The sequence below is a fragment of the Ahaetulla prasina genome, chromosome 1 (genome assembly GCF_028640845.1).
Source record: "Ahaetulla prasina isolate Xishuangbanna chromosome 1, ASM2864084v1, whole genome shotgun sequence".
Taxonomy (NCBI): domain Eukaryota; kingdom Metazoa; phylum Chordata; class Lepidosauria; order Squamata; family Colubridae; genus Ahaetulla; species Ahaetulla prasina.
The window spans coordinates 286470479-286480693 of NC_080539.1; the positions used below are offsets into that span (position 1 = coordinate 286470479).

The 10215-nt window shown below is 33.5% G+C and overlaps 1 protein-coding gene across 2 annotated transcripts in view; it reads left to right on the forward strand.

Moving 5' to 3' along the window:
* Positions 1-6477, forward strand: part of CAT (catalase) — a 64411-nt gene extending 57934 nt beyond the window's left edge. For both annotated transcript variants that reach the window (XM_058161635.1, XM_058161636.1), the window contains exons 9-13: positions 164-302; positions 796-926; positions 1746-1853; positions 4412-4498; positions 5355-6477. In XM_058161635.1, the coding sequence (XP_058017618.1) occupies positions 164-302; positions 796-926; positions 1746-1853; positions 4412-4498; positions 5355-5414 (525 nt within the window). In that variant the 3' untranslated portion in view covers positions 5415-6477. The remainder of the gene's footprint in view (positions 1-163; positions 303-795; positions 927-1745; positions 1854-4411; positions 4499-5354) is intronic.
* Positions 6478-10215: the final 3738 nt, after the last annotated feature.

Consider the following 10215-nt stretch of genomic DNA (forward strand, 5'->3'; position numbering starts at 1 on the left):
TTTCCCCCTCATGGAGGGTAGGATAAGCAATAGTCTCTCTATCTCAAAAAAAAATATCAATGATGACATAGGCAGATCAGAAAGCACTGAAAAGCAGTCTGAATAAAACCTAGGGAAAAGCTGTCTGCTTCCTCACATTTACCCCTGTAATATATTTTTCTAGGGTCGTCTTTTCTCCTATCCAGATACCCATAGACACCGCCTGGGACCGAACTACCTGCAGATTCCTGTAAATTGTCCATATCGAGCTAGAGTGGCCCACTACCAGAGAGATGGGTTTATGTGCATATCTGATAACCAGGGTAAATCTGAATAACATTTGGGAGCTAGGCTGTGGCGGCAATTTAAACTAACCTTGCAGGTGCTTTTTTCTTCATTTACATTGACACTACAATTTAATCAACTATTTCTTCATTTTTATTTTATATTAATTTCTTTAATTTTTATATTAATTCATTTTATTATATGGGTGTGTAAAAATGTTTAGATCTGGATGTTGTGCGGAGGCTCATTCAATATGCCTAGGAGCCAAACTCAGACAGTAATTTCACCTTCAAACTTTTTTGAAGTTTGAGTCAAGATAATGACAGGCCCTAAACAGTTGTTTGTTTTGGGAATTGGAACCAGCTGGGAATAGACTTAGTATGAAGAAATTCAGAATTGTAGAAATGCCATTAGCTTGCTAAAACAAATTTTCGGCTATGAGACATAGTGATGCGCTTTCAGGGCTGATACTCTTGCATTCTTTGCTGCTTCTGTCTGTCTCCTAATATATTGTGAATTTTTTTCCCCCAGGTGGTGCCCCAAACTATTACCCAAATAGCTTTACTGGCCCTGAGGATCAACCCGCTTTGAAGGAGAGCCGTTCAGCTACCTCAGGCGATGTACAACGCTTTAATAGTTCAGTTGAGGATAACGTCTCTCAAGTAAATAAATTAGAAATGCCCTGTTATTTCAGAAATGAAATGTCTCTGTAAATTCTTTTTCTCTCTCTTTTTAAGCAAAGTAAATTTATCATCAGCATTCTCTTTGTATGTCTTCCAAGCACCTAACTTAAAACAAAAGTTTGAGAGTACTTGCTTGATATAATTCTGTCCTAAGGTAATTAAGCTTTGGTTTCCTGTTTGCTCTCAACTTTCATTACTCGATTTTCTCCACAAGTGGAGCCAGGTATAAAAGTGAGATTATTCAGTGTCTTGGAGTCAGTCCATTATTTTCCTGGTTTAGTCAAAATTACTAATAAGGTGCCAATCCTCTATACTGCTGTTCTTTCAATATCCCCCTTCCCTTTTATAAAAAAAATATTTAGAAGTAGTCCTTGATTTATGAACACAATTGGGACTGGGTTTATCATTGTAAGTTGAAGCGCTCTCATCAGTGGACCTGATTTTATAACATTTTTGTGGCAGTCATTAAACAAATCAGTGGTCATTAAATGAATCTACAGTTGTTAAATGAACTCAGGGTTTTTTTTCAAATGGGTGTTTTTCACCAGAAACCAGCAAACTGTATCACAAATCACAATCACATGAATGTGAGATGAAATAACAATCCTACAAAGAAGGCAGAACTTTTCACATTCTAAACTTCAGAGAGAATTCCACGATAATCATAAATAGCTGCCAGTTTATTCTGATTTATGTAATAGCTGAGGTTGCTACTGTTGATGAAATTGGAATTGTAGAAAATTTCTATTAGCAGCAGAAGGTATATCTGTAATGTTTGGTTTCACTATTTATTGAAAGGTACGAGACTTTTTTGTCAAAGTACTGAATGAGGAAGAGCGCAAGAGGCTTTGCGAGAACATTGCTAACCATCTTAAGGATGCTCAGATGTTCATCCAGAAGAAAGCTGTAAGTAATAACATGATACATCTCAAGCTGTACAGAGATTCTGGTTTGAGGGGCAACTCTAGCTTTGGCGCATGCAGAGCAGTAGTGGGTTTCAAAAATTTTTACTACTGGTTCTGTGGGTGTGCTATAATTATCTTCAGTTGTGTGATGTATATTGTATGAGAATATATTATCTGATTAAAGTCACATAAATTAAAAATGGAAAGTACTTTACAATGTGATGATAAAATTATATGAAAAATATCAATTATACAATGGAAGACCTAGTAGAAAACCTCTGTTGGTTAGAGCTGTGCTCCATCTTGCCACAAAAGATAAACCTGGAACAGAGTTAGATAGTCCAGAGTAATTATAATTTAAGTGGGATTAATGGCCCTTGCCTTATGGAATACTATCCCTCCCAAAGTAAGGTTGGTCCCAAGCCTACTGGACTTCTAAGGAGCCCTTAAAACATGTTTTTATCAACTGGCCTAGGCATGCCATGATAGAGTGATAGCCTTTTATATGATTGTATAATATTTAATTAGAATGCATGCTCTTGCTTGCTTTTTTTACCATTTTATTTTTCATCTTTTTAATTTAATCTGGTTGTAAAACCATTACAAAAACTATTGTAAGTTTTTTTTCATATATTTGTACTTTTTTATTATATTGGCCTCCTAGAGTTGTGATGTGAGATGGACAACTATACAAATGTGATTGATAAATGAGTAAATAGCAAATATTCTAATTGTTGGATCAAACTTTTACCCAAAATTGTATCTCCAATATGTAAGAACTCTGCCTTCTGTCCCCCACAGGATTTTTAAAGAATATATTTTGGTAGTTCTTACAAACAACTTTTCTGTAAACAGCATGGCATATTAATATATTCAGTAGTTAAGAATTCTGCCCTCCGGTCAAAGTCGTCTTTGTCTTCAGGCTATTATATGTTATTCTAGTCACAATGCTTGAAAGAGAAGGAAATACCATGAAATTCATTAGCTGAAACAGGCTTTCTACTGTAGTTTCAGGTTCTTACTCACAGATGTATGAAATGGCTCAGAATAGAAGTATTATTTGAGTGGTTCAAAATTAAGAAATTAATCCATGATATTTTTCTTTGACACAAAGTTCTAACAATTTATCACATTCATGAAGTAACAAGCTTCTGCATTGTTCCTTGTCTTATGCCTTCTCTTTGTAAAAATATCTATAAAATACCATAAATATGAATAAATATAAATGTATGTGTTCATATGTATTTGTATGTTGTATCAGTCAGTATATATACATATATTTAAATGTATTAGGTAAGTGCACATAACTTATTTTTATATAAATATACATATGCAAATCTCTTTTAAGGTTAGTGTTATGGATTATGTATGTATGCATTCTCTGCAATTTCTTAAAACATAGATGGTTGCTGCGTTTGTTTTCTTTTAAATGTTTCTTTTACTATAATGGGTATGTGTTCTGGAGCAGAGTTCCTCAACCTTTCTGGGTTGGCGGCCTGGAGGCGGGGGGGAGGAATAGGTATCTTTATGCGTGCATGAGCATGTGTGAACCTGGTGCGAGTGCGCACGTGAGTGGCACCCACATCATGCTCGTGGCAACATTCGCGCCTGCAAGATGCTCACAGCAATGCTATCGTGAGGGATGTGCCACACATGTGTCCTGGTGGCCAAGAGGCCACAGTCCAGTGGCCATGGCCCACAGGTTGGAGACCCCTATTCTGGAGGGTACAAAACCCCACAGCTGCTGACAGTTTAAAGGGCGGTATAAAAATCTAAATAAACTAAACTAAAGAAAATACTTGAAAAGCATGTTGCTGAAAAATCCGTATTGATTTCTATGCAATTCAGCATGCTTCTACCACTTAAGTCTTCTTATGTGATAATGTTGGTCAAACAATGTATAGCACAGAGAGATTGACTCTGATTTGCCAGTTTCTTTTCCTAGAAAGATTTGTGGTAGTGAGCTTATGCTTGGCGATATCAAACTCTGTAAAGATCCTTGCTCAGTGAACTTTTACTTTTTTAGTTGAAATTAATTAGCTTTAGTAGTAATTGCTTTGGATTGCAATCCTGAGGTTTTTCTTAAGGTGCATAATTAAGTTTCTTTCTGAATAATTATTTTTACAATTATTTTGTTGGAGCCTTTTCAATATTTTACGTTTGAAAGCTACTGAAAATATAAGTGTTCAGTTTGCAGTCCAAACCAAGTTCAATGTTGACTATGTCTCACTTTGGGTAGAAAAATAAACTCTTAATGATGTAGCCTTTTAAAGATAGATTTAATTATGCTTAGCATGTACTTGATTAAATGTAACATGGAAAGGTAAATGTTTTCTTGTAAACATAATATTTAGCTTTTTTGTCAGTTATAGCCTGATTAGTTGACCAGTTATATGTGATAAATTGAAAAATGGTACTTCTGCTATTACCAGTAGTTGAAATAAGTGCAGTCCAGATGTGCTGAAATTTCAGATCTCTGTGCCAAAAGCAATTAACTTGTCCTTATAAGAAGGTATTAGAAAACGAGACAAATGACCTAAGCTTCCTTTTTCAATCCAGGTAAAAAACTTTATGGATGTTCATCCTGATTATGGTGCAGGCATTCAAGCCCATCTGGATAAACACAATGCTAAAGGGAAAAGAAAGGTAAGAAAACGTTATCAATTCAGATTACTGTTGAAAGTAAATAGAGATTAAGCAATTTAAAATGGATTAAGGCATAGATGGCATAAATGGCTGGCTCAAAGGAGGAGTGAGAGGATCTTGAAGAACACAGTTGAAAACAAACAACAAATATGTTACTACAAGTAGTCTTCTACTTATGACCACAATTGAGCTCGGAAATTTGGTCAAAAATCATTGTGATCATATGTTGAGTCACCACATGACATGATTTGATTTTATGACTTTTTATGATGGTTATTAAGTGAGTCATGGGTTGTTTAATGAATCGCATAGTCATAAATTCGAATTCAGCTTATTCAATGGGCATTTTTTGTCAGTTTTTACCAGAAAATAGTAAAAAAAAAATGCAAAACAAATTCACATGAGTGTGTGATGCTGCAGCCAGTCTGGTTGCCAAGCCCTGAAATGCGATCTCATAAGGATGGTATAGCAGTTGTAACTTCAAGAAAGTTACAAGAAAGAGTTATACCTAACATTTTTTTTACTCCATCGTAACTTTGAATGGTTGTTAAGCAACCAGGCATAAATTAAGGACTATCTGTACAATATATGGATTCCAAATTGAATTAAGTAGGTTAAAAGAAGTTCTATTTCAATGGAATTAAAAGAATCTATAAAAATCAGTAGCTGTCAGAATCCCTATGGCTGTGTGATAGTACAGGTAGTTAGCAAAGGAAGTACCAATGAGCAATAAAGAAAGGAATATGTTAGTATTTCATTATTCATTTCTGTAAAATGTAGTTAAAGTACAACTAAAATTAGTTATGAATTGTATATTAAAATAACTTATTTCTATTTTTAATTATGTCGTTTCTAGGATCAAATTCATACTTATACACAAACCTCATTCTCTGGAAAGGAGAAATCTCAGCTGTAAATGGTGTATGATCGCATTGGAAATCTTCATTTGAAATCCGTCCAACTGGAAAATGAGCTATGAAAAGCTTTACATATAATGGAATTGCCTCCTGTGCTATTAACTGCAATATATAACCAAGTGTGATTCTATTTTAACAACAAATTGAATTAACTATATAGATTATTAATTTGGAAACTATCCTGATGATATATTTGAAATGTTATATCTGAAATGTACAAGAATAATAACTTTGTATTTAATTTTGCTTATTAACATGTTTTATTCTTTTGATTGATCTTTCATTTATTTATCAAAAGAACATACATTGCTGGAATTGATATCTTTTAGTGGTAGCATGACAAAACCTTTTCAAATGGGTATTAAAAATTAAAAAACAGTTTTTAAGAACTATATGTGAATGTAAATCTTTTTAACAGCAAATCTCCACATAGTACATTATAAAACTATTATAAAGTTCTTGAGGGAGAATTATGTTTAAATGTGAAACTTACCTATGAAAACTTTATATACAATGGTATTAAATTCTAAGCTGTTAGCTGCAAATACAAAAGCATTTCAATTTGAAGACCCTTTAAGAAAATCAATATAAATAACTTATGCTGCATCTGTGATGATAAATAACTATGAATGGCATGTCTGAAATAGTGTAACAATTTTGTGTTTATTTTTGCCTATCAAACCTGATTTGTACTCTTCTAACAAATCTCGCATTTATTCTTTGAAAGAATATATGTCTTTCTTATATTGGTAATCCTGACATTCGTACTATAAGTAAATAAAATCCTTATTAAATAACTATTAACAATAAAGCAATTTTAAATAAATATACATTACCGGTATATATGAATGTTTTTAACATAAAATCTGCATTTATGTGGTACCCTTAAGAATTGTTACAATAATTGATGGATTATGTTAAGTGCAAATTTTATTTGTACTTGGATTAAATGTTTCTTTCGTTGCTTCAGGATGGATCTCAACAGCAGACTTTTGAAACAAAAATAAATGGAACATTTTTATAATGCTCAATAAAATTCTACAATAAAATTCTCATAAAATATCTAATGCCTCAATTCTCTTTTAATATTCAGTATAGTCTTTAATCATATACAGTGTCTGCTTTTTTATTACAGTCCAGAATCTTTTCCTCAGTGCATCACCTTTTGAAAACCACAGATGTATGTATGAGAGGGAGGGAGGGAGAGAGAAACAGGGAGAGAGAGAGAGAGAGGGCTGCAGTGCATACATGATAATAAAAAGTATAGTTCTGTCAGAAATAAACAGGTTTTGAATTTTCCATGCATTTTCGGAGACCCATACTACAATAATGGTGAATATCTGTAGCTTGGCTGTAGGATGAGGGTGATGGTTCATTTTCCAAGCTTTTGGGTTGGTTTCCAAGTGTTTCGTTACCAGGCTAGGTAACATCTTCAGCAGAGTTTAGCGGATGTCAGTGTCAGTGTTTTTTCTGTTTATAAGGGCTTTCTATGGTCAGTCGGTCTTGTGATGGGTCTTCTTAATTTAGGAATGCAAAGTAAGGCACCCTGACAAATGTGTTCCCACATCTAGCACAGTGTGTTAATTTCTTAGGAAACGTTCTTGTGCATCTTGAAGAACGAGGACCCGAAAAATAGTTTTACATTTATCCAGCAGATGGCATTTAATATATAGGAAAGTCAGCAAAAGTCCACTAAAGATTACCCAAAATTTCATATCTGTTTTAACCTTGCTGAAATAAATCAATTCTATATTCCTTCCCTATTTTTATTTTTCATAGTTTTATTTTTAACAATCTTGGTTTTTAATTGCATCAAATATCATAGAAATTGATTTATTTCATTTTCTTTTTGTCCCTTCTCAGAGAATCCTTGAAGACTTCAACAGATTTCTTTTGTTGATTCAATAAGAAACAGTTATCCAAATAATTCTGCTGGTTTGATACTTGTTTGTCCCCTTTAAATGTTAAGACATCACCTGGTTTCATTGTATATCTGATATATCATCTTGTTTCATATTTTACTTGCAACTTGTCATATTTAAACACACATTTCAATCTTATCAGTATAGTTTTTTCTTCTGTGACATCATTAACACACCATTTATCCATTTATCAGATATTCTTAAAATTAATTTCTCAATCTATTGTTCAAAACTGTCCTTCAAACCACTCACTGTTATTTTACTCCATTTTTTGTTATATATTCTTTTCTTTTAATTGTAATTTTTATTTTTGTCTAGTTCCCTCTAGTCTAATGTCCAATCTTCAAAGTCCCCTGCTATCATCATTTCTCCCAAAGAACTCAAACGCAGGAAATATTTTTAAAATTAATTTAATTTTTTAAATTCTGAATCTTCTGGACCCCGTTAATCTGTTTTTTAACTTTTCAAAATTTGTAAATCTTCCAATCTGCAATATAATGAAGGCTTCAGATATAGTGTTATCTCAGATGTACATTGCAGTATTACATCTCATTTATAAATATTGAGTTTATTTTTTTAATCTTTTTTCTTCCTCATATCCGGGTTGAGATATTCCCTTGGAGTGATGTCAGTGGGAATGCAAACATTTCCTGCACCTGTCTTACTGAGATAATACGATTATGACTTTGAAAGGAGTAAATTATGATCATATTATTCCCAAAATGTATATACATTTCTTGAAAATGGAAACAGAGGATCAATAAGTTAAAGATTGTATGATAAAATGGGCAAAAATAGATATACATTGGAACCATGGGAGTGTATGTGAAAGAAAATATTGAAATTTACACTGACATGTAATCTTAAAACTTTTACAAAATGATGTATCATTGATATATGACACTATATAAATTGCCAAAAATATTAAAAGGGGATTTCAAATAATTGCTTGAAATGTAGTCAAACTGACAGAACACTTTTTCATTATTCCTCGACATGGAACAAAGCTAGAAAATATTGGGATAAATAAGTATTTTGATATATTGATGAAGATTCTCAGTCATCCAGGGTTATCTGAAAACAGAGTCATGGCAACTGGACTTATTTTTGTTAATCTGACATTTTGCTGCTCATTGAAGCAGCTTCCTCAGTCTGAGCAAGTTGGTTAGGCAGAGTCTTATGTATTTTGATGCAGAAGATTTTAAAAGTAAATATACTATTGAAACCAGAAGTCTTTATTCCACCTCTTACAATACTAGACAACACACTATCAACAGTAGAGACCTTCAAATTTCTAGGTTCTACTATATCACAATATCTAAAATGGACAGCTAACATCAAAAATGTCATCAAAAAAGCACAACAAAGAATGTTCTTTCTGTGCCAACTCAGAAAGCTCAAACTGCCCAAGGAGCTACTGATACAGTTCTACTTATTGAGTCTGTCATCTGCACCTCTATAACTGTCTGGTTTGGTTCTGCAACCCAACAAGACAGACACAGACTTCAGAGGATAATTAGAACTGCAGAAAAAACAATGGCTACCTACCTGCCTCCAATTGAGGACCTGTATTCTGCACGAGTCAAAAAGAGGGCCGTGAAAATATTTACAGACCCCTCACATCCTGGACATAAACTGTTTCAACTCCTACCCTCAAAACTACGCTACAGAGCACTGCATACCAGAACAACTAGACACAAGAACAGTTTCTTCCTGAATGCCATCACTCTGCTAAACAAGTATTTCCCTCAACACTCAAACTATTCACTAAGGCTGCACTACTATTAATCTTCTCATTGTTCCCATCACCCATCTCCTCCCACTTATGACTGTATGACTGTAACTTTGTTGCTTGTATCCTTACGATACTGATATTGTTTCCTGATTGCTTATTTGTACCCTATGACTATCATTAAGTGTTGTACCTTAGAATTTTTGATTAATGTATCTTTTCTTTTATGTACACTGAGAGCATATGCACCAAGACAAATTCATTGTGTGTCCAATCACACTTGGCCATTAAAAAATTCTATTCTATTCTATTCTATTCTATTCTATTCTATTCTATTCTATTCTATTCTATTCTAATCTATTCTAATCTAATCTAATCTATTCTAACAGGCAAACAAATGGATTCATCTTATGGAATTACTTTTTTATATTTAGTAATAGTAAGATTTTTATATACGGAAGAACTTACAAATACCTACAATAGAAGAATGGATGGTATAACTGGTGAAATTGGCAAAGATGGAAAATGATAGCCTTGATGAAAGAAAAGACTTTGACAAATGTTATTTCCACTTGGAAAACATTTCAGGTCTTTTTGTGAAAAACTGAAATAGATGTGGTTGATATGAAAAAGAGGGTCTTATTGCAGGCCTGCATATATACATATGCTGATATAGTTCAGCGATCGGCAGTATTGTCCTGATAAATATCAATACATTTATGTATATGTCTTTAAACATTACTCTATATGACTTTATTTAGATTCTTTTAATTAAAATAGATGAATTTTCACACCATCTATGACAGGGCTGTCAAATTCGTGGCCCGTGAGCAAGATGCGTCATGCACTGGCCATGGCAATGCCCAATATAGCGAAAGGGGGAAAAGTCATGATACATCATGTGACGCTCTTGTGATGATGCAAGTTTGACACCCCTGATCTATGACCATCATTTTACGAGAGCACACCCAAGTGCTATCAAATGTACTGCTTGGCACATTGGATTGCCTAAAATTATTCCTCGTTTATTCTGAATAGACTTCAGAAATCAATGAGTTCATAAGCTTATGTGCTTGAATAACAGAATAACAGAGTTGGAAGGGAGCTTGGAGGTCTTCTAGTTCAAACCCCTGCTCAAGCAGGAAA